The sequence below is a fragment of the Emiliania huxleyi genome (genome assembly GCF_000372725.1).
Source record: "Emiliania huxleyi CCMP1516 unplaced genomic scaffold EMIHUscaffold_25, whole genome shotgun sequence".
Classification (NCBI taxonomy): domain Eukaryota; phylum Haptophyta; order Isochrysidales; family Noelaerhabdaceae; genus Emiliania; species Emiliania huxleyi.
Window position 1 is genome coordinate 837,214 of NW_005200170.1, and position 22,798 is coordinate 860,011.

The following is a 22,798-nucleotide window of genomic DNA, read 5'->3' on the forward strand; positions in this document are numbered from 1 at the left end:
GGCTTGCCCCCCGGGAAAAATTTTCACGGGGGGGGGACTCCCCTTGCAGCAGCCACGGCCACCGCCATTCCACCATGGAAAAGTCCACCCCCCCCCGGGACCCCCCCCCCCCCCCCCACCCTCCCACCCCGGCAGCCGCGCTCACCGCGCTCACCGCCCGCCCTCACCCCTCCACAGGATTCGAGCTCCAGCCGCAGCCGGGCGCGCGCGCGCGCAAAGCGGAGGCGCCGGAAGCGCGCGCGGAGCTCGAGCGACTCGGACTCGGACTCGAGCCCGCCGCGCTCGGCGCGGCGCAAGAAGAAGGCGGCGTCGCCGTCCGCCGACTCTGACGCCAAGCCGCGGCCCAAGGGCGACTCGCGCGCGTCGCGCGGCGGCTCAAAGTTCTCCTCGGCCACAGCGGCGGCGCCGGACGGGCACGACGGGCGGGCGGGCGCGGCGTGGCGGCCGCCCCCGGACGGCGGCCGGCCGTCGTGCGGCGAGGACCTGCGTCCGCTCCAGCACCACCGCTCGCGCGAGATGCTGCGCCGAGAGACGCCGCCGATGTACGCGCCGCCCGGCTATGCGCCGGCGCGCGGCGCGCCCGGCGTCTGGCCAGCGGGTGGCGGCGAGGGCTTCCACGGCGACGGCTTCCACGGGGACGGCTTCCACGGCCGCCTGCCGCCCAACGGCGCCGACCCCTACTGCGATGCGTGGAGGCACGAGCAGCCGCAGCCGCACGGCGCGGGCGCCGCGCTTCCTCCGCGCGCAGCCGCCAGCGCCGCTGCTCCGCCAGGGTACTTTCCCGACGGGTACCCCGCCGACGTGTACCCCGCGCACCCCGCGCGGGCGGCGCAGCCCGGCGCCGACGGCTTCCGCGAGCAGCATGCCGGTGGCGGCATGTGGCCCGACGCGGCACGCCAGCAGTACGCACACCTGCAACCCGTCGCGCGCTTTGGCGGCGAGGGTCCGCCTCGGGACGCGTCGTACTCGGAGCTGCCGCCTTACGGCGAGGCTCCGCCGTATGGGGAGGCGCGGTGCGCCAACGGCATGCCATGCGCCAACGGCATGTCATGCGCCAACGGCATGCCATGCGCCAACGGCATGTGCCCTCCGATGGTGGCGCACGCCGACATGGGGGCCTACGCCCCGGCTTGCGGCGGCGGCGGCTGCAGCGACGGCATGTCGCTTGCGGAGGTGACGGACCGCCACAGGGCGATGGTTGCCATGTCGGGCGGAGGGCCGGCGGCGGACGCGGGTGGTTACGGCCGCGGCGAGCCGCCGAGCCGTGGAGCGCCAGCCGCGCCTGCGAGCGGAGGCAGCAGCGCGTCGGAGGACGCGCTGTGGACGCGGTTCCGCCAGGCGATCGTGGAGTTTGCAAAGCCTCTGCTGAGAGGTGCGTCAGACACTTCGACGACCCCATCCCATCACCGCACGCGTCTTGCCCCTCTCAACCCTCCCCTGCCCCTTCCCTCAGGCCCGTACGAGCGCAACGAGATCTCTAAGGACGGCTTCCGGTCGGTCCTCAAAAAAACGGCGGAGAAGGCGCCCCGCCCTCCGCCCCCGCCCCCCCCCTCTGAGACTCGCTGTTTGAGAGGCCGCGAGCGCGTGAGACCGGCGCGCTTTAAGACTCGGGGTGCGGGAGGTGGGCGGGAGGGAGCGAGCGAGAGGCCGGGCAGGGCGAAACTGCGACCGAGGGGGAGCGGAAAGCTGACAAGCAAGCCGGCCGTCTACTTGCCTCCGTGCCGTAGGTGGTCAAGTCGTTCCAGCGCGAGGGGCTGCCCCCGCCTGCCAACCCCGACATTGCGGCCAACCAGCGCGCCAAGATTACAAAGCTGGTCGAGGAGTACCTCAAGTTGGCCAAGCGCGAGGAGGGGTAGCGAGCTTCGCTGCTTGCCCCCCTCCCGGCGGCGCCGCCGCCGCCACCGCCGCGTGGGGGCTGAAGCATGCGCAGCTTGTGGGACGCGGGGATGGGTGGGTGTGCATCTCGCGCCCTCGCACCCGAGTTGTGGTGCCTTGCGTGAAGACTCCGCGCACACACGCACCCGCGAGATGAGCCCTGGCTCCTCTGCCACCCACCTCACCACACGCGAGAATTGGGACCTCACATGCCTGGTGACCGACTGCGCGGCTGTGGGCCCGCTTCTGTCTTCTTTCTCCGTGGCGTGTGGGTGTGGCTTGCTCCTTTGTCACAGAAACATGCAAAAGAAAGAAAAAACTAGCCGCCTCTCAAGCAGACGCTGGGGGGACACTCACGCCCGAGGCGGTACGCACGACCCTTACAACCCTGACACAGTTGATGGCTCAGACTCTTGAGGCTTCCGCGCCGCCAGCGGTGGCGGTGGCAGAGGGCTTGCGCCTGCACCTCTCCAGCAGCGGCAGCACCGGCTACTTAGGCGTGTACGAGCTCGCCCCTGGCCGCTTCCTGGCGAAGCGCACGGTGGACAGAAGGCAGGTCTCCCTCGGCTACTACGCCACGGCGGTGGAGGCGGCGGTGGCGTACGCGCGGGCGGTCGGCGAGTACCAGCCTCCACCTCTGCCTCCTCCGCCGGTGGCGACGGAGGCGGAGGGCTTGCGGCTGCACCTCTCCAGCAACAGCAGCTCCGGATACAAGGGCGTCTACTTTTTGCACGGCCGCTTCTATGCTCAGCGGAGGCCGGACCGATGTCTCGGCTCCTTCGGCTCGGCGGTGGAGGCGGCGGTGGCGTACGCGAGGGCGGTCGACGAGGCGGAGGCGGCGGCGACAGCGGAAGCGGAGGCGACAGCAGGGGCGGCGGTGGCCAACGGGCGGGCTGGAGAGGAGGCGGCGACGACAGACCGAGACGAGCACCCCACCTACCAGCTCCGCCGCGCAGCCACGACGGCTCCCGCGACGAGTACGTCCCTGGCAGCCGCCACCGCCTCCACCTCTACCGCCACGTATGCGCGAGGAGACTGCGTCTCGTCGGCACCGCGGCCCGGGTATGGGAGGAAGAAGGCGTGGTTCCCCGCACGCATCGCTGCAGTCAACGCAGACGGCACGTACGATTTGGTCTACGAGGATGGCGACGAGGAGGAGGGCGTTGCGGCCGAGCACATCCGGCCCGAGCAGGCGGCGCCGCCCGAGGCCGCGGAGCAGGCAGAGGGCAGGAGCCCAAAAGCGCGCAAACTGGCGCGGCCGGCCGTGCCACCGCCGACGCCGCCCCCACCGCCGCCGCCGCCGCCGCCGCAGCCGCCGCCCAAGGGCCTGCCAGAGCCGCCACCGCCGGGGTCCGCGCCCGCAGCAGCAACCCTGCCGCCGGGCTGGAGCGTCGAGCAGCGCACGACCTCGTCGGAGCGCACGTACTCCATCTACCACAGCCCAGCGGGGCTGCGCTCCGCCTCGCTGGCCGACGCGTGGCGCAAGCACGACGCGGAGGCCGAGGCGGAGGCGCTGACGCTAAACTGGCTGGATCGGCTGCCGCCCCGCCGGCTCAAGCCGATCTGCGAGGAGAAGGGGCTGCCGGTGTCCGGCAACTCGGAGGCGCTGGCGAGGCGGCTGCGCGAGAGCGGCGGTCTGAGCGTGTCGCAGCTCAAGGCGCTGTGCGAGGCGGAGGGCCTCGTCAAGCAGGGCACCAAGGCGGAGCTCGCCCGGCGTTTGCTCGACAAGCAGTGTGCGGGCGCGGCGGAGCCGGCGGCGGGCAAGACCGCGACGCGCGGCAAGGGCACAAAGCGGCCGGCAGAGGCAGAGGGGCTGCGGCTGCACCTCACCAGCGAGAGCAGCGAGGGGGGGGAGGCGGCGCCGCCGGTGGCCGAAGAGGCAGAGGGGCTGGGTCTACACCTCTCCAGTAGCAACAGAACCGGCTACAGAGGCGTGTGGGAGCATCACTCTGGCCGCTTCGTGGCGCGGCACGTGGTGGACGGGAGGTACTGCAGCCTCGGCAGCTTCGACACGGCGGTGGAGGCGGCGGCGGCGTACGCGCGGGCGGTCGGCGAATATCAGCTTCCGACAGTGGCGGCGGAGGCGGAGGGCTTGCGGCTGCATCTCTCTAGCAGCGGCGTTACCGGCTACAAGGGGGTAACCAAGAGCACCGCGCAGGCTGGCCGCTTCGAGGCATCGCACTGGGTGGACGGGAGGCGGGTCTACGTCGGCTCCTTCGACACGGCGGTGGAGGCGGCGGTGGCGTACGCGCGGGCGGTCGCGGAGGCGCCGGAGCATGCAGCTGCGGAAGAGGGGGGGGAGGCAGAGGGGGAGGAGGAGGAGGAGGAGGAGGGGGAGGAGGGGGCAGAGCCGGCGTCGGTGGTCGAGGAGGCAGAGGGGCTGGGTCTGCGCCTCTCGAGCAACAGCAACGCCGGCTACAGGGGAGTGTACGCAAAGGCGGACGGCCGCTTCCGGGCGCAGCACATGGTGGGTGGAAGGCTGATCAGCCTCGGCTGCTTCGACACGGCGGTGGAGGCGGCGGCGGCGTACGCGCGGGCGGTCGGCGAGCCTCCCCCTCCTCCGACGGTGGCGGCGGCGGCGGAGGGCTTGCGCTTGCACCTCTCGAGCAGCAACGCTACAGAAGAGGCAGAGGAGGAGGAGGAGGGGGAGGAGGAGGAGGAGGAGGGGGAGGAGGGGGCAGAGCCGGCGTCGGTGGTCGAGGAGGCAGAGGGGCTGCGTTTGCACCTCTCCAACAGCAACAGCACCGGATACAGAGGCGTGCAGATGCAGAGGGGCCGTTTCAACGCGCGGCACATGCTGGACGGAACGTGTCTATACTTGGGCAGCTTCGGCACGGCGGTGGAGGCGGCGGTGGCGTACGCGCGGGCGGTCGGGCAGGGAGGAGCGGAGGAGGGCGAGGGTGAGGGCGAGGGAAAGGAGGGGGAGGAGGAGGAGGAGATGAAGGAGGCCGAGGAGGGGGAGGGCCTCTCTTGGCTCGAGCCCCTCGGGACGCGACCCCTCAAGGCGATGTGCAAGGCTCGCTGGGCCGCTTCCTGCTACGGCTTCGGCCGAGGTACCCTTCCCTTGAACCTCCTCGGCCCTTCCCGCAGGCGATGGGCCTCTCCTACTACGGCTTCGCCGATGACGCGACCGCGATCGCCGACCTGCTCCGCGGCCGGGGCGGCCCCACCCACCCGGCGCTGCGGGAGGCTTGCCGGGCGGCGGGCTTGCGCGTGAGCGGCACGGTTGCGGAGCTGGAGGCGAGGCTGGAGGAGTCCGTCGGTCTGGGCGGCGGCGAGGGGGAGGCGGAGAAGGGGGGGGGTGGCGTGGAGTGTGGCGCTGGCGGCGACGGCGGCGATGGAGGCGGCGATGGAGGCGGCCCTGGGGTAGGGCCGGGCGGGCGACGCCACTGCCTTGTGTGCCGCCGAGTCGGGCGGCGCCACTGCTCCATTCATAGGGAGGCACCCGACCCGCTGGCTCGGCCGGCTGCAGCTGCAGCGGTGACACCAGGATTGCGCCAAGAACGACAACAGGGATTGCGCGGGAGGCCAATGTCGGTAGCAGGAACATCGCTGTTGTGGGTTAACCAGCACACGGCGCAAGAGGCGGCGCCGCTCGAGCTGGCGTGCACTGGGTGCAAGGCTGCGCACCGGACGATTCACACTTGCCGGGTACGTTTGGAGAGATCCCCAGCGATGTACCGCCTCAACACCCTTTGACATCGATTGATTGCCACAGGTGGTGATGGGCCACACTGGCCCGAACTGGATCGAGGGCGCCATGGAGGAGGGCGAGGGCGAGGGCGAGGGCGAGAACGAGTCGACCGACGCGCCCGCGCCGAAGCGACGCTCTAGCCACGCCGCCGCCGTCGCACTCTCGGCAGCCTCTTCTACCACCCCTCCCGCCGCCTCCTCCTCTTCCTCCTCCGCCGCTACCGCCGCCGCCGCACCCACCGCACCCACAGAAGAGGAGGAAGAGGAGGGCGAGGAGGAGGGGGCTGGGGAGGAGGCGGCGGCGCCGGCGGCAGGACCGGAGCCCGCGCTAAACCCCGACGAGATTGTGACGGCGATCGTCTGCGACGGCTGCGACGGCGACTTCGAGCTGCCGCCGGGCGTGCCTGTTCCAGACGGCGAGTGGTATTGCGCGGCGTGCTGTGTTGGCGAGCGGGAAGGGGCACCGAAACCGGTGCAGGCGGTGGCGGAGGGGCTTCAACTGCACTTGTCTAGCAGCAGCCGGACGGGCTACACGGGCGTGTCGCTCCATCGCGCCTCTCGCCGCTTCCATGCGTTTCGCAGAGAGGGTTGCAAGAGCGTCTACATCGGCACCTACTGCACGGCAGTGGAGGCGGCGGTGGCCTACGCGAGGGCGGCCGAGCAGGCGGGGGCAGGATTCGCCGAGCCGGCGGAGCTGCCGTCGTCGTCTGTGGATTCGCCGAGGGCGGCCGAGCAGGTGCGGGCAGGATTCGCCGAGGCACCGTCAGTGGCTGCGTCAGTGGCACAAGAGGCAGAGGGGCTGCGCCTGCACCTCTCGAGCACCAACAGCACCGGCTACACGGGCGTGTCCTGGACCGGCTCCCGCTTTGCGGTTGAGATCAAGTTGAATGGGAGGCGGGTCCACTTGGGCACTTTCGACACGGCGGTCGAGGCGGCGGTGGCGTACGCGCGGGCGGGCGGGGAGGCTCCGGCGGTGGTGGCAGATGCGGGAGGGGTGCGGTTGCACCTGTCTAGCCGCAATCCCACCGGCTACCGCGGTGTGACCAAGGGTTGCGGCCGCTTCCGGGTTGAGATCAAGTTGAATGGGAGGCGGGTCCACTTGGGCACTTTCGACACGGCGGTCGAGGCGGCGGTGGCGTACGCGCGGGCGGGCGGGGAGGGGCTGACGCCGGCCTCACGCGGCAAGGGGACCAAGCGCCCTCGCGAGCTCGGCTGCTTTTGCGGCACCGACCGCCACCTGCCGACCAACAACCTGCCGTTTGAGGGCGTGTGGATCAGCTGCGACGCGTGCGGCCGCTGGTGCCACGGCGAGTGCGCCGGTGTGGACAAGCAGCAGGCCGAGGAGGCGGAGGAGTACACTGAGGCAGGTAGCATGCCCCCTCCGGAGTACACCTGCCCGCTCTGCGCTGCCACCGACCAGAGCGCGGGCGCGTCCTCCGATGGCGGCTCGCCGCTCATCGTTGCTGCCGTCGTGAGCGACGGCGACGGCTCCGACGACGACGACTCTGCAGACGGCGCAGAGTGGGTCGACGCGGAGGTGGTCGAGATGGCGTTCGACGGGACGAACGCCGTCGGACCTGGCCGCAGCTCGGGCGAGCCGAGCGGCGGGTCCGACTTTTTGATCGCGCCGGGCCGCGCCCGGCCGCCACCGCCGCCCGCCGGGTGGGTGTGGCCGCGCGAGGGGGGTGTGATCGAGGTGGAGGTGGAGGAGGAGGAGGGGCAGCCCGCCGCGTGGCTCCGCGCGACCGTGACGGCCGTGCTGGAGGACGGTTGGTTTCAGGCGCTGGTCCGCACGCCGTCCGACGAGGCCGGATGGCACGACTGGTTCTCGTGGCGCGAGGAGGGCACCGACTGGCGGCGCGTGCCGCCCCGCCAGGAGGCAGCGGCGGAGCCGGCGGCGGCGGCGGCGGCGGCGGCGGCGGCGGCGGCCGCGGAGCCAGAGGCGGCCGAGCCAGAGGCGGCCGAGCCAGCGGCGCCATCGAGCCAGCGAGGCGGTGCGATCGAGGCGGCGCCTGCGGGCCCGGCGCCGTGGTCGCGGGCCGAGGAGCAGCACCTTAGCGAGGCGATCCGCGAGTCCATGCCCGCGATCCACGCGCGCTTCGCCGCAAAGGAAGGCGGCAGCACCGCCCGCTCGGCTGAGGAGCTAATGGGTCGCTTCGTCGCGGCCGCGCGCTGGCAACGCGCTGAGGCGGCCGCGCGCTGAGTCGGCCGGGGGGCAGGGGCAGGGCGCGGCGTGGATCTGGAGAGTTGATCTGGAGAGTTGGATGAGAGACAACGAGACGGCTTGTATGCTCGTGCGGGTGGTGCTAGTGGGGGTGGGGCGTGGGGGTCAGGTGAGAGCAGGTATTCGACGGGGGAGGGAGCGCCATCGCGAGGGGAGGGGGGCTGGTGCGCCGAAATCTAGCGGTGTGAGGAGTTCCGCTGTACAATTCTTTTCTTTGCGCTGGTGAGTGGTGTGAACCGTGGTAAAAAACAAACAAAACAGACAACCCAAACGAGGGATTAGGGGAGGAGGACAGGGTCCCCACCTGCACGAGCAGGATTTTTGGCAGGTGTGTTAGTGTCTCGGACCGATTTTTTCTTCCGTCCTACGGCAGGGACTATCGCTACGCCAGGGAAGATAAGGACGTTGACGTGCAGCTGCTGCTGTTCGAGTCGTTCGGCGGGTTCGGGAATGGGGTCCGTGAGATCCTCCGGAAGGCGGCGGACGTGCTACAGAACAAGCTGACGCGGGCCCAGTACCTCGATGAGGTGACTTGGACCACTAAGAATTGGCTGGGGCTGCAGAAGCAGCGTATCTCGGTCGTTCTTCACATGGCAATCGCAGAGCAGGTTGTGAATGAGCTTGCCTGTGGCGGGGGTGGGCGGGTGCACGGAGCTAAGTGCCTCGCCGCCCTCGCAGGAGTCGCTTAGGCGGCTCCCGTGGTGTACCTGTGTTAGTGCCAGTGCGCGCCAGTCCCGTGCCCAGTGTTGTGCGAGGGAGCTTTGTTGTAAAATTCTTTCGGGCTCCACAACTCGGCGCAGGCATTTTGGGCTCCGCGTCCAGTTTTGGGGATCTGACAAGGGCCCGCGGCTGCCCAGAGGTAAAGGTAAGAGGGCCGCAGGCCCTCAGAGGTAGAGGTAACCTAGACCCCTCCTACTCGGCCCTCAGAGCCGACGCCATGCATGTTATGACTGCATTCATGCGCCTGGTTCATGAGCAGGAATACGATATGGGAAGGCCTGGACATATTTGACGGCGACGGCCCTCTTGGTTCTGAGGAAGCCGTCGCCCGCGCCTTGTCTGTCGTGTGAATCGCGTGCTGTGGCGAAAAGAAAGTGTTTTTCGACGCAAGCGAATTCGGTTCCGACAATACCGTATACGTGCACGAGAACCAAACACATGCACGACAGTACCGTGCGCCAATGCTCTCTTCTCAACAGAACGACGTCGGAGAGCGTGAGCGCGCCGGCGTGAGATAGTTAACACCCCCATGCAGAGAGTGCAAGAGCCCATGGGCGAGGCGCGCCGGCGCGCCACCGAGTGCCAACCTCAGGGATGGAGAGGCCGCGCGTCTCCGCCTCCCCCCCGAGGGCGGCGCCTCACCTCGGCGCAGACCCCCTCGCGCTGCTCCAGCTGCAGGCCGTGCGCTGCCACTTGGCCTAACTCATCATCGATGGGGGTAACTGTTGAGTGGTGGTTAGTTACCACACGCCGAGCGCTGCCACTGGGCCTCGTCGCCGCCGCACGCCCCGTCCGCCCCGCGGCTTCCCCACCCCTCGGCGCCTCCTCCCCCTCCCCCTCCCCCTCCTCCGCCGTCGCCGCCTCCTCCGCCGCTACCTCCACCTCCGCCTCCGCCGCCGCAGCTGATTGGCTCGCCGCTCTCGCCGACCGCCTCGCTCGGCCTGCGCGGCGATGGGTCTCCGACGAGCCTCGCCTGGCGTGTCGAAGAGTTGAGCAATGAAGCGCGCTGCTTCGTGAGTTGCACGAAATCTCCGACGAGCCTCGCCTCTCCCGACCGGCGCTGGATCGGCCGCATAGACGGCGAGTACTGCAGCTCGGCGAGGTTCGAGAGCGAGGAGGAGCCCGCGAGCCCGTCTAGTCCGTCATCACTTGCCGGTATAATAATGACACCGAGTGCGCCCCGGCCGAGCCCGTGTCGCGCCTTCGCCTCTGGAGGTGCGCATGGCCGACAGCACCTAATGAGCAGTGAGCAGCCACTAGTCACTGTCATTAGTTGGCTCTCTCCCACTGCGCACGACCGGCAGCACCTCAGCGCCGCCCGGCCCCGACGCGGTGGTGGCGAGGCCGGCGGCGATGTCGAAGTGCGTGTACTTGAAGCCGGAGTGGGAGCGGCGCCACGTCGATGGAGGGCAGGTCGTGGCTCTCCACCTGGTCACAGCAGCCGATGATCAAGCGAGGAGCGACTTTTTGCGCAGCGGCGCCGCCAGGCGCCCGCCCCGGCGGTGAGCGACGCGTAGCGAGCGAATCGCCGGGGTGGGCGCCTGGCGGCTCCGCGGAGCTCCTTTGGCTCGGCGCGGGCGGGGGCGCGAGTAAAAAGAAATTTAGGGGTGTCTCCCAGGCCTCGCCTGCGCTCGGCGAAGGCCGCGAAAGATACTGTGCCGTACTTAAGTCTGTGCAGCTGTGAACAGCAGCTCCTGAGCACGGCGCCGCAGGCGCCTGTTGATAGGTCCAGGTGATAGCCCTGGATGGGCAATGCATACGCCTCACTGGGCCTCAGATCGCCCGACCGCGTCCCGGTGCTCTGTGGTCGGATTTGTGACGCCGCCGCACCGCGCCGCGGCCGGGGGCCCTCCGGAGGCCGAGGATGGCCGTGGCAGACCGGGACGAGCTCTGGGAGGTGAAGTGTCAGTGTATATATTGTAGAGACTGACCATGTGCACAATATCTCTCAGTCTAGCTAAGCCAGGGGAGGCGATGCCGGGGCCGTACAGCAGCTTGATGGTGCTTCGCCGGCGTGCGTCCCGGAGCGGTCCGGACGGTCGGTCCGGGGGACAAAATCGCGGGACAGCGCCGACACCGCTCTGATTCGACTTTTTACTTCAAACAAAGACAGTGGCACGCGCCGCAACTTCAAACAAAGACAGTGGCACGCGCCGCAGCGCGGCGCGTGCCACTGTCAGGAGCGGATCCGTCAGTTAGTCGTGCTCACGCCGGGATCGTGTCCCTGACAAGCTGCACAGACTTTCGTACGGCACAGTATAGAATGCCAAATCGCTGCTGCGTCGGGATGCGGGTAGCTCGCGAGAAGCCGTTCAAGCCCGGCCATCCTCACCCCCCAAGCAGCTGCGGCCGCAATTTCAGCCGGTCCCGTGACCGCCCCGACCCGGCAGGCGCGCGTTCGAGCGAGGCCGTTCCGCAGAGCACACCGAGAGGGGCCGGTCGCGCGCAGCGCCAGGATGCGGCCGCCGCATGCAGCCTCCGCGGAGGCTGCATGCGGCGGCCACTTCCCGTCGGTCTTTCGCCGCGCTCCGGCCGCTCCTTCAGGCGAGGCCCTGGCCACCAAACTCCGGGAACGGGCAGCAGCGCGACGCTTTTCGAGAGCGAGCGGCGGCGGCGGCTCAGCACCAACCTTTGCAACGCAGGGGCTGGCCGCGTGGGCCCCCACCACCGGACTGCGTCGGGCTCGCGTCTCCCTGCCCGCGCGGGAGCTGAGGGGAGCGCAGTGTGTGTGTGTGTGTGTGTGTGTGTGTGTGTGTGTGTGTGTGTGTGTGTGTGTGTGTGTGTGTGTGTGTGTGTGTGTGTGTGTGTGTGTGTGTGTGTGTGTGTGTGTGTGTGTGTGTGGATGTGTCTGTGTCCCTGTCGTGTCGTGTGTGTGTCGTGTGTTTAACTCTCGCACTAGCTCTCGCCCTCTCGCAAGCCTGGCGCCCTGGCCTCCGCCCTAACCGCCCGGCGGCCCGCACGCTCGACAGAACCCGGACGACGTGCGTGTTTCCTTCTCTACGAAAACACACACTCCCAAGTCAGCGCCATCGAGCAGCCATCGAGAACAACAAGACTTTGGCGAGCCAACGCAGCCGAGAGATAAAATCTTCGCAAGAGGAGAGCCAGGCCGCACAGCGCGAACTCGGTACTCGCCGTACTGAGCCTAGCGCAGCGCGAACTCGCCGTCTGAGCCTAGCGCAGCGCGAACTCGCTCCTGTCGCTGCGCAACCCTAGCCGAGCTCCATTTTTCGAAGGAGTGAGGGAGGGAAGGTCGTGGCACTCCACCTGGTCACAGCAGCCGATGATCAAGCGAGGAGCGACTCTTTCGAAGGAGTGAGGGAGGGACTTGGTCGTGCTCGGCTACGCCTACGGCATCTACGGTTCCGACGGCTACGGTTCCGACTCCGGCTCCGGCTGGTAGTCGACAAGCTGCCGAGCCCAAATCCTGCACATTTCTTGTTGGCTTCTAAAAATCTCTCTCTCGGCACGCCGAGAGCATGACAGCTCCGCGTCGGGCCTCGTCGGGCCCAGCGCGCTCGGCGCGTACATCTGCGACGTTGGTGGTCCGGATTCTCAACGTCGCAGTGGTCCTGGGCATCGTGCCGATCGCTGCCGCCGCCAGCACCTGCGAGGCCACCCTGGTCGCCCAGCACAGCAAGAAGCCGTGCCGCCCTGGGATATCCTTCGGTTGCAGCGAGGATAGCCGGAGCATTTGGACGAAGAACTGCCGCGGAGAATTTAGGTGCGGCGCCGAGTCGCCGTCCTTCTTCTGCGGCTATCCTCCGGGTCAAGACTCCTACAGATGTAGCTGCGATGGACACTATCTCAGGAAGCCAGCCCTGCGCAGGAAGCCAGCCCGACAGGAAGCAGGGCTGGCGACCGCGACAAGCAAGCGCCCCTCTTGCGCCGTCGAGCTTGTGGAGCAGACGAGCCGGACGCGGTGCATACTTGGCCGGAGCTTTGGGTGCCTTGACAACAGCACGATATGGGTCAAAAATTGTCGTGGGAGCTTCCGCTGCTCGACGACTCTCGACGCATTTGACTGTGGGTACCCACCTGGCGATGCACTGTATCACTGCAGCTGCAATGCTGAAGGCATGCCGGCTCAGACCCAAAACGCCTATAGGCAGACGGACTTGATGAAAAGTCAGCACCATGGATGCCGTACAGTTAGGCCGCACAGTACGTTGAAGAATTGCCACGCGCCTGAGAGGCAGCCTATAGATGTGCAAGGCATCGTCCCACACTGGCATCTGGCAGGAAAGGCACTGGGCTTTGATCTGGATGTCTCGGCCATTACTTCTTATCTTGGCGGGGGGGGAGCAGGGCCAGGAGCCTATGAAGTTCCCTTGTTCGATCAGGCGAACAGACGAAGACATTTTCTCTGCACGGCTACTTGGCGAGGAAGGATGCTGGTGTACGTTGAAATATTCAAGGTCAACACTTTAGGGTTTTGTGGCAATCTAGCAAAGCTGGACGACAAGTCGAACGCTACCGGCCGGCGGCCGTTTGTGTTCACCTTTGTGCGTGACCCGTTTACGCATTTCATCTCGGCGTATTCAGACTACAACTTCAAGGCCGCTCCCAGAATCAAACAGGACGAGGAGATGATGCAACGCTGTCCCCAGACTCACCTTCAATGGCCTGTCCATTCACTGAATCGAGCACAGGCTTACATTCGCGACTATGTTTCTGGCGCCTTCAACGCATCAGCACGATGCTTCGTTCACTTGACAAACCTAGATATGTTGCCGCAGAGCGCCTTTCTCGTGGCTGCCCTAAACAGTCCGGTGGAACATGTTGCAGGGTTTGATTTCATTGGACGTTTGGAGAACGCCTCCCGGGACTGGGACCGATTGGGCCGTAAAGTAGTCGGAGCGACCAAACCACCTGTGTGGCCAGCATTCGAGGAGCACGTTTATGGATTCGGAGAATGCCGAGGCTGCCGTCGCTACTACACGGCGAAGTCCTCGCACGTGCACTCAAATGCGGCTGCTGGCTCACCGGCACGTCTGGCAATGCAAACGCTTTTGAATGTGACGGCACAACCACCATCGACGCCATACGTTGTTGCAATGTGCCGGGTGTTGCTGTACGACTTTGTTTGCTTCGGATACTCACTGCCAGCACCTTGCAGAACCCTAGATCTAAATGGACTGTCCTGCCCATTCACAGCGTACATTGTCAACACATAGAACGAATGGCAACCCGTCTCCTTTCTCCTTCGCGTGTGCTCTCTTTCTTCCGGAGAACGAATTACGGTGAATGAATTTCGGACCCCTGCCTGTGCTCGAGTACTCTACACGTACAGTTTGTTCTTAGACGTCTGCACGCGACATATACGTACACACACAAGGGTTGGCCTGCTGAGGAGCCCACCCAGTGTAAAAGAATTTACAGTGTAAAAGAAAAACCCCTCGGCGACAGAATCGACCCCCCAGGTCACAGCAGCCGATGATCAAGCGAGGAGCGACTCTTTCGAAGGAGTGAGGGAGTCTTTACTTCCAACACCCGGACGTTCCCAGGGTGATGGAAGGTTCGACGCACCCCCGGACTGGGAAGAGAGGTCCCAGGAGCACGCTCCTGGGCTGTCCGCCCCGCCCCCACTTGCCCTGACTGCACAGGATAGCGTGCCCCGACAAACGGCGACACATAGCGGGGGGCACTGCGCCGGGGGGTATGCCTAACTTTGGTGCTTTGTGTGGGTCGCGTTCCCTTGGTAGCTGTGTGGCTGAAGCCCTCGTGCCGCTGGCTTGCCCCTTCCAGCGGCTGGCCCCTCGAGACTGTCGGTGCTTGGGAGAGGGAGGCCCGGTGGGAGGAGAGGGAGAGGGAGGCCCGGTGGGAGGGGAGGGAGAGGGAGGCCGCCTTGGGCTCTTCTCCTCCCCCCTCCCTGGGCTCTTCTCCTCTCCCCACCCTGGGCTCTTCTCCCCTCTCCTGCCTGGTACTCACGGCCTGATTACCGGAGCGTCTGCTCTCAAGCAGACGCTGGGGGGACACTCACGCCCGGAGGCGGTACGCACGACCCGGAGGCGTGGGGATGGGGGGGCGCCGCGCCGCCGCCGCCGTGCCGCCTTCTCCCGCTTTGATCTCCCTCAGCTGCTTCTCCGAGCTTTTGGCTCCCGGTTCGGAACTCGCGTGGAGGGTTGCTTAGGCAAGGCGAGGCGGGCGGCGGCGGCGCGCGATCGTTCCTTTTGCCCGGGTGAGGCGTGGCGAGCCGTCGCGCGGTGATGACTCCGCAGCCACGCGGAGAAGCTCTTGGTGACCCACCGCGGTGGCAGCGATGCCAGCGAGCCAGAGCAACTGAGCAAGCCGACCTGCCGCATGACGGGTGGACCTCGAAAAAGAATTTGTCGAAGGCCCATTAAAAATCGCTGGCTCTCTAAAGACTAAACACAAACCTGCCGGCATGTTGACTGTGGTACTTTACTGCCATCTCACGATCTCAGTCATCGGTGCTCTTCATCGCCCTTTCCCCGCTTGCCGGAGCGCCGACACCCCCCCCCCCCCGACTCAGAGCTTGACGCCGTACTTGGTCGCAACCTCGCGCGCTGGCTCGTCTCCACCGCTGGTGGCAACTGCAGCGCGCAGCACGTTGGTCGCCGCTGTCGACTCGGCCTTTCCCTGGAACATCCAGAGCAACTCAAAACGACGCACAGACGCCAGCCGGCCGAGGAATGCGGCGGCGGCAACGGCGTCGCGTGGCAGCATGACGCGCTCGGCGGCAAGTACAAAGGCAGAGAGGGTCTCCTCGGACATGGCGTCGCCGACAAAGGCGGCGAGCCCGCGCGCATCGCGCGGGAGCTGGCCGAGGTACGCGGCGAGGTCGGTGTCGCGCTGGGACGAGGCCTTGCCGCGAGCCCACAGCTGCAGGAAGGAGCGCTCAAAGGCCGAGTAGCCGAGAGACAGCAGCTCGTCCGGCCCGGCCTGCGTGGCCGGCGCCAGCTCCGCGACGCGCTTGGCAGTCTGCACCGCCTTGGCCAAGTCGACCTTGCCGCGCGCCTTGTCGCCGCCGGCCGCCCACGGCGCCGGCTTCCCCGCCTCCGGCGCAGACGAGGCGGGCGAAGGGAGGGGAGACACCTCCTCGATCCCCGCCGGGACGCAGTCGAGGGCCTTTCGCGCCTCGGCCAGTTGGCGGCGAAGGTCGCGCGCCTCGTCGGGCGAGGCATGTGGCAGGCCGGCGGCAAATGCGTCGCACGCCGCCGACAGGTTGCCCTTCGCGCGCTGAGCGGCACCGAGACGGAACCAGCCCTTGGCGAAGGAGGGGGCCAGCTCCGTGCACCGCTTGGCGGCGGTGACAGCGTGAGCCGGTTCCTGCGGCCGGGTCGGGAGGGGGCGGGGCTCAAGGGCGGCGGGGCCCGGGATGGGCGGCTGGGTTGCGGCTCGGGGCGGCCTTGAGATGGTCGATACAGCGGCAGTGGCGGAGGCCGTGGGGGGAGAGGCGGTGGAGGAGGCGGCGACGGCGGAGGAGGCGGGAGCGGCGGTGGGGGCAGTGGCGGAGACGGAGGCAGCGGAGGAAGGGGCGGCAGGCGGGAGCGGTGAGGCGGCGCGATCGGAGGTGTGATGCCGGTGGCGAGGGCGAGGGTGCGGGACAGGGTGGCGAGTCGCCTCAAGCTTGAGGAGCGCGAGCGCGAGGTTGGAGAAGTGGGTGTGCACCAGCGGCTCGTGCTTTGCAGCCTCGTAGTACGCCTCGGCGGCAGCCTTGAACTCGCCACGCCGAAACGCAGCGCCACCCCGCTCGCGCGCGGCCGCCGCCTTCGCCTTCGCCGCCGCTTGATCGTCCTCGGTCGTGAGCGAGGGCGCGGCCGCGGCGGCGGCATCCGCCTCGCCGCTGCCAGACGGCGCAACGGGGGTCGGAGCAGCCGCCGCATCCCGGCCCTGCGAATCCTCCGCACGCTGCTGCTCCACGAGCCGGTTGAGCCTCGTGCAAGAAGCGGAGACCTCAGCGCTTGCGGCTCCAAGAGCCTGGAGGGCGCGGCAATCCTCCAGCGCGCCGGCGTAGCGCTCGAGCGCCTCGCGAGCGACTGCCCGCCGGTGAAGCGCCTAGAGAAGGTTCCTAGAGGGTCCCTAGAAGGTTCCTAGAAGGTTCTGCTCTGCCCGCCGGTGAAACGCCTTGACGTTGCGAGGCTCGAACGCGAGCACGGCGTCGCAGTCGGCGACCGCCTCGGAGAAGCGGCGCAGCTGCAGCTGGCACGCAGCGCGGTTGTTGAGGCAGCGCGCGCGCAGCTTGTCGTCCGAGCGAGAGCCTCCGCCCGGGGTGGTGGAGAGCGTGTCGAGGGCCGCAGAGTAGCTGTCGGCAGCCGCGTCGTACGCCCCCGCCGCAAAGAGCTTCTTCGCCGCGTCGCACTGCGCCTCAGACTGAGCCGAGGCGGCCGCTGCAGCCGCTGCAGCCGCTGCCGTGGCGGCGGCAAGGCCGGGGGCAGCGGTGCCCGACACGGCAGCGGCGGCCTCCTCCTCCTCCTCCTCCTCCTCCTCCACCTCGGCGATGGGTAGCCTCTTCATCACCGGCGCTGCGGCGCTCAAGGCCCGTCCGGGAAGCGCCTCCGCCGCGCCGCCGGCCTCCTCGCCCGCCGCCCCGGCCTCCTCGCCCCCCACCCCGGCCGCCTCCTCGGCCGCCTCCTCGTCGCTGCTCTCCTCCTCCACTGGGATCGAGCGCATCCGGCCGCCAGCCTGCGGGACACCCTCCTCGTCCTCGTCGCTCTCCTCCTCGACTACCAGCCTGCGCGTCCCGGGGCCGCGTCCAGCCTCGGCGCCGGCCGGCGGCGGACGGCCCTTCGGCGGCCGGCCCTTCCGCCGCCCTCCCCGGCGCCGCTTTGGCGGTTGCGGCCTTCCCGGCCACCGGCCTTTTTGCCGCCTTTTGCTCCGCCCCCCAACCCGCCGGGCCTGCCCGCCGCTGTCATAGAGAAGGACCCGCACCTCCACTTTGCGCACGGCGGTCGCGCCGACTTTCGTGGTCGCCACGGCATCTACTACGCCTTCTTCTCTGCGCCAGGCCTCGCCGTCAACCTCAAGATGGAGAACGCCACTTTCCCACTGCAACGCGGTGCGGAAAACGGGGGCGGTGCGGCCAGCGGCGGCGGCACAGCACTCATCGTCGACGGCACCTTCATAACAGAGGTGCACCTCGTGGCTCTCGTTGGCCACAGTGGCACGGGCGACGCCGCTGCAGGGATGGGCGCAGGCTCCTCATCGCCACGGCGGAAGTGGCTCAACGTCTCGTACTGGGCGGCCGAGCTAAACGAAAACAACTGGGGATGGACGATCGTGACGGGCTACTGCGGCGGCCGGCTCTTCAAGATTGGGAAGGGCGGGCAGAAGGTGTGCGAGGACGTCACGGTCAGCGTTAGGATGACGACTGGCATCATCTCGTCGGTAGACTGGACGGTCACCGTCCAGGGGTCACCCACGCACGCGACCCGCGGCCCAACGCATCGAGCCGACGTTGGCTTGAGCGCCAACGGCGAGTACACATCGCGCAGCCTGCCGCATGGAATCTTTGGCCAGTCCTTCTCAGCCCTAGGGCCTCTCAACGGCAAGCGGGACGGGTACCCGCGCGACGGCCCCCTCTACAACGAGCGCAATGGCCCCTTCATGACGAGTGCCATGGCGGAGGGCGCGATTGAGGGGAAGGCCGCCGACTACGAGCTGCCGAGTGCCTTTGCCACGCGCTTTGCGTTCTCTCGCTTCGACGAGTCGTTGCTGCCGCCGTCGACAGACGGTTTGGCGGTTGGTGTCGGCTCGACGGCCGGCGTGGTTGTCGAGGCGTCGGCCGGGGCGGAGGGCGAGGACCCTCTCGAGGTCGATCGCCCTCCCGAGAGATGATAACCTCATCACCCGCAAGCAGGACGGCTCTACGTAGTACTGTACTTTGCGCCATCGGACTCTCTCAGTGTCATGGGCGCTGTCTACTGCTTGAGAGTGTGGTTGTGCACAGCCTAGCACAGACCTCTATTCCCAAGACTCCATGTCCATATCTCCCCTGCTCTCTCTCTCTCTCTCTCTCTCTCTCTCTCTCTCTCTCTCTCTCTCGCTCGCTCGCTCGCTCGCTCGCTCGCTCTCTAGTCTCTCGCTGCTCTCCCCTCGTCTTCGTCGACAACACAAGCAAAATCGATTTGAATGCGTGTTTCGGTTGAACTTCTCTTTTTGCGCGCACAGCGAAGAGCGGATGTTGAGACATGAGAGACTTGAGAGTAACACAGCGAGACAGGCGCGCCGCCCACAATTGAGAGCACATATACATGTGCAAGTAGCTCTCAGGGACGCATCGTACCATCGAAGCTTGCATCAGTGCAGTGCTAGTACGCACAGCTCGACGCGTACTCGAATGCTGCCACTTGGCTGTCATTCTAGCCGGCGAGCGGCGCGTCACAGCACGTCGACTCTCGCATCGCGATGAGACGCACGACGCACTGGCCACTCTCTTGCTGCTCTTGTGCCCCCATGCACTCGCAGACCCACGGTCCACGTGGCTGGACCCCCACCCAGACGCGCGCTCCTGAGTCCTGTGGTGGGCAGGAGGAAGGCCAGCGACCGGTGTGCATCTCTGGCCGGTAGCCCGTAGCCGGGAGGTTTCTTTCTAGGTTTTCTGGAAGAAAGAGGCGCGACAATATATGGCCCACTTAGGCACACGTTCAGTCGACACCTGTCCCGCCGTCATCCTTTCACCACGCCCTTGCGTAGCGGTCGGGAGGCGTGATGAGGAAGCTCTTCGTCTTCGGCGGAGGCCAGCCAAAGTGGCACTGCAGCGGGCCGCCTCGCAGCGACTCGCACAGCGCGTCGCGCGCCTCGCCCGCCGGGGTGAAGGGGTTGCCGCCCACGTACAGAAACTCGCCTGCGGAGAGCGTGTCAGCGGACGTGGGGAAGAGGATGGTTGCGCCCGTGGCTGCGAGCGCTGAGGCCGCCGAGTGGCTTGCGGGGGGCTTTGGGGAGGCGCGCTTTGGGGTGTTGGGAGGGGAGGGGCTGGGGGGGGGCAGCGGCTGCAGCGCACCACCCTTCATCGCGCCCGCCCGCAGCGCGGCGGCGAGCGCTTCGAGGGCGCCATCGCCGAGGCGATTGGCCTGGAGGCCGAGGCGGCGCAGCTTGGGGCATGCGCCTCCCCGCAGCGCCTCGGCCAGGGCCGTCGCGCCCGCGTCTCCGACCTCATTCTCGCCCAGGTACAGCAGCTCCAACGCTGGCAGAGCCCCGCCGGCTAGCGCGGCGGCGAGCGACGCGGCGCCGTCGTCGCCGACGCGGTTACGCTGCAGCGAGAGGTGCTTGAGCGCGCCGCCACCGCCCCCATTGCCGGTGCACATCGCGAACGCCGCCATCGCCGCGCCGTCGAGCTCGTTGTCGGCGAGCCAGAGCGTCTCCAGCGCCGGTGCGGCGGGCAGCGCGGCGAGGAGCGCGGCGAGACTGCCGCCGCGCAGCGCGTTGCCGCCGAGGTGGATCGACTTTAACGACGCGGGCGCCGCCTTGGTGAGCGCGAGCCCAAGCGAGCGCACGTCTTCGTCGTCGAGCGCGGAATCGGACGCGTGAAAGCAGGCGTCGTGAGCGAGGGCGTCCTCCGCGTCGTACGCACCGAGCTCGAGGGTGGGCAGGTGGCGCGAGTAGGCGGCAGGACGGGAGAGCTTGCGCCAGAGGTCGGACAAAGGGTCAGCCGAGGCCGACGCCAAGGGCCCTTCGCTGTTAGTGGGCATCGGCGATAAATGTGTACGCCGGATTTCTTTTGAGCTTAGCCTTCGATGTTATGAAACCTACCTATGAAAACAAACGCAAGGCGGACATGGCATATCGCTCTCGGGCTCACAGACATCCCTCACACCCGCGCACACCATTTCTTTTTGACCACACTCCTCGATAATCCGTGTTATCCTCCAGATGAGAAGTGTCTAACAGGCGCAGATCTACCTTGCAGAGAGGCAGGCAGAGAGGCTGCTGAGCGAGGCGCGCCGGGAGGCGCGCCGTATTGCCGAGGTTGCCCACGCGCCCGCAGAGGAGGTGCAGATGGTGATCGCGCAGCACCAAAGAAGAGTGAGGCGCCTCACAGGCCACATGAAATCACGAAAACGCACACAGTGAGTGTGGTCCCATTGTACGCTGGGCTGACGCCCTTGCGCCTGTGTAATACGTATCATACAGTACACTCTTAAATAGTTTCTCTGGTAGAGGTACGAGAGAGTCGAGAGAGCCGGCGCGAATTCGCGAGTCAGACGCCCAGACCCACACCCAAAATTACAGCAGGGCCGGGGGAGAGGACGCGGGAATCTCGGGATTTAAGTATCGCGGTAAGTTTACACACAAAAGCGTTTGATAACAAAAAATACGTCGCATCAATCTCCTCTCGCCAGGGCTTTGCATTTGCGCTGGAACAGGACTGTGCACGCGACGCCGAGTGCGAATGCGATCGAGATGGACTCGAACGTGAAGCTGTGCGCGAGTATGGTGGGCGAGCCAGCCTGCAGGCGAGGCGGCCCCAAGGGTGGAGGGTTGGGGCTGCAATGCTAGCTGGAAGGGCGGTGGGAGTGGGAAGCCTGGTCGAGCTTGCCCAGGTTCATGAAGCCGAGAGTGTTCGACTCCTTGATGTAGCTCACCTAAACGAGGGCATCCGCTTCTGTACAGAGAGAGAGTGAGGGCCACCTGCCGACCCACCGCCGTCCCGCCGCGCACCCACCCCTCGGCAGTCTCAACCTTGGAGCCCGACTTGAAGGTCACCGTCACCTGAGGCAAGAGAGAGGACGGTCGCGCGCGCCTGCGCGGTGGCCTCGCGTGCGGCGGCCACCTCGTCCTCTGGTCGCTCCATGTCACCGCCGAACGTGAAGCCCTTGCAGTCTGCGTGCGAGTTGCACCACGCCTTGGCGCTGTCGACATCCATCGTCTCCATGAACACATTCTCCGAGCCGGCAATGTACCCGCGGACCACAAGGTAAGACTTGGCGATGTCCTCCTCCAGCTCATCCTCGAGCGCCTGCAGCCGCTGCTTGAGCGCCTCTGTCTCTGCAGCGGCGCTATCCGTTTCACCCTCCGGCTCCTCCACCGGCGCGACGAGCACCGACGGCAGCAGCGCCAGGCTCGCCAGGAGCCGAGAAGTTGTGGTCAGCATGGCTGCCGGCGCCATGAAAACATCGAAGTATAGCTCAAAAGAAAACGATGGCATATGCCATGTCCCGCCTTGCGTTGTTTCCTAACATCGAAGGCTAAGCTCAAAAGAAAACAAACGGCACGGGGAATACCTAGCCGCCGCTCGCCGCTCGCTCGCACGCTCGCGCACGACCTTCTACTTCCTCGTGATCCACCCGCCGCCACCCTCGCCTCGCCCTCCCGCCAACTAGCCGCTCGCCCGCTCCTATCCGTGCCACGCCTATCCGTGATCCTGCCGTTACCGCGCCGTCCTTGCTCCTTCCTGCCGTGCCGCTCCTTCCTCCGTGCCGCGCCGCCCTTGCCGTTAGTCCGCCGCCCCCTGCCGTCCGTTACCGCCGTGCCGCCGTACCGCCGCTCCTACAGTGCCGTTTGTCCCGCCGTCCGATGCCCTGCCTGCCGTCTGTTGCCGCCGCGCCGCCTTACCGCCGACCCTTACCGTGCCGCGCCGCTACACACACATCTGACTTCTTGCTCGACCGAGTTTGCGTTGTCCGTTGAGGAGCGAACCGAGCCGCCGGTGTGTCGACAGAAAGTCGGCCCGCGAGTGCTCCGCAGCAGCCTCGCTGGGCCAGAACGTCGGCCCGCGAGGTGGATGCTAGCATGAGCCCGATGCGTCGCAGTGCTCTTGCGTTTCGGCGGTAGTGATCTAATCACCCGAATGCCACGTTCGGATCGCTCCTCATCGCAAACCCCGTCAGCACTCAGCAGTCCTCCTCCAGGAATGTACGTAAGAGCTACATACACTGAGAGAGAGAGGAACGCCGTGCAAAGCTCGCTTCCGAGCTCTCACGCCGCCATGAAAAAAGAAAAAGATACGCACAACCCCGGGCCCCGATATTCTTACGACGTCGTGTCTCTCTGTGCCAAAACTTGCGCGTGTCTCTCTGTGCTGCGGGCAGCAAGACCGTCCGATGGGCGAGTCTTTTGGTGGCAGCCCGTTCGGTGGCATCCCCACCACCACCGTGCAGAACAACACCCTCAGCATTGCTGTGCCGAGGATCAATGTCACCCGACGCGGCACCTGGCTGTGGTGCCCTGCCCGGCTGCAACGGCTGTCGTGCATCAGCGGATTCCAAATACGCCCCGGCCCTGTGCCGGTGCATCACATGCAGCTGCAGTTTTGCAAGTTGCCCAGAAACCCCACGAGTTGCTTCGCGGAGACTTCGCTCCCGCTGCAGGTCTGCCACAGCA

General features: G+C 67.0%; 6 protein-coding genes across 6 annotated transcripts; 3 read left to right on the forward strand and 3 right to left on the reverse strand.

Annotated features, from left to right (window-relative positions):
• Positions 1-1,192: 1,192 nt before the first annotated feature.
• Positions 1,193-2,194, forward strand: EMIHUDRAFT_435226 (hypothetical protein; the record flags this gene model as incomplete). Its single annotated transcript, XM_005778236.1, has 3 exons — positions 1,193-1,372; positions 1,454-1,521; positions 1,728-2,194. Coding segments are annotated over 3 exons (377 nt in total), but the record flags the coding sequence as incomplete, so codon positions are not given.
• Positions 2,195-5,406: 3,212 nt separating this feature from the next.
• On the forward strand, positions 5,407-7,771 carry EMIHUDRAFT_206065 (hypothetical protein; the record flags this gene model as incomplete). The annotated part of the gene is made up of 4 exons (XM_005778237.1): positions 5,407-5,526; positions 5,891-7,138; positions 7,265-7,429; positions 7,526-7,771. The coding sequence occupies 4 exons, from the start codon at positions 5,407-5,409 to the stop codon at positions 7,769-7,771; spliced, it is 1,779 nt and encodes a 592-aa protein (XP_005778294.1).
• Positions 7,772-8,895: 1,124 nt separating this feature from the next.
• On the reverse strand, positions 8,896-10,149 carry EMIHUDRAFT_435227 (hypothetical protein; the record flags this gene model as incomplete). The annotated part of the gene is made up of 4 exons (XM_005778238.1): positions 8,896-9,210; positions 9,282-9,469; positions 9,542-9,747; positions 9,820-10,149. A coding segment is annotated over one exon (329 nt), but the record flags the coding sequence as incomplete, so codon positions are not given.
• Positions 10,150-15,004: 4,855 nt separating this feature from the next.
• On the reverse strand, positions 15,005-17,149 carry EMIHUDRAFT_100775 (hypothetical protein; the record flags this gene model as incomplete). Its single annotated transcript, XM_005778239.1, has 4 exons — positions 15,005-15,532; positions 15,572-15,805; positions 16,085-16,534; positions 16,610-17,149. 4 exons carry the CDS (start codon positions 17,147-17,149, stop codon positions 15,005-15,007), a joined length of 1,752 nt encoding a protein of 583 aa, XP_005778296.1.
• A 354-nt stretch (positions 17,150-17,503) lies between these two features.
• Positions 17,504-18,313, forward strand: EMIHUDRAFT_206069 (hypothetical protein; the record flags this gene model as incomplete). The annotated part of the gene is made up of 1 exon (XM_005778240.1): positions 17,504-18,313. One exon carries the CDS (start codon positions 17,504-17,506, stop codon positions 18,311-18,313), a length of 810 nt encoding a protein of 269 aa, XP_005778297.1.
• A 750-nt stretch (positions 18,314-19,063) lies between these two features.
• Positions 19,064-20,146, reverse strand: EMIHUDRAFT_435229 (hypothetical protein). The gene is made up of 2 exons (XM_005778241.1): positions 19,479-20,146; positions 19,064-19,322 (listed from the first exon to the last, which is right to left on the reverse strand). The coding sequence occupies exons 1-2, from the start codon at positions 19,795-19,797 to the stop codon at positions 19,153-19,155; spliced, it is 489 nt and encodes a 162-aa protein (XP_005778298.1). The 5' UTR covers positions 19,798-20,146; the 3' UTR covers positions 19,064-19,152.
• Between the last annotated feature and the right edge of the window lie 2,652 nt (positions 20,147-22,798).

What these genes read in the sequence shown, in the direction of transcription:
- EMIHUDRAFT_435229 (XM_005778241.1), bottom strand. Translation starts at nt 19,797, where the DNA reads ATGGCGGCGTTCGCGATGTGCACCGGCAATGGGGGCGGTGGCGGCGCG. An exon ending in GGCGGGCGCGATGAAGGGTG is followed by an intron (nt 19,323 to 19,478) that starts GTGCGCTGCAGC and finishes CGCTCTCCGCAG; the next exon opens with GCGAGTTTCTGTACGTGGGC.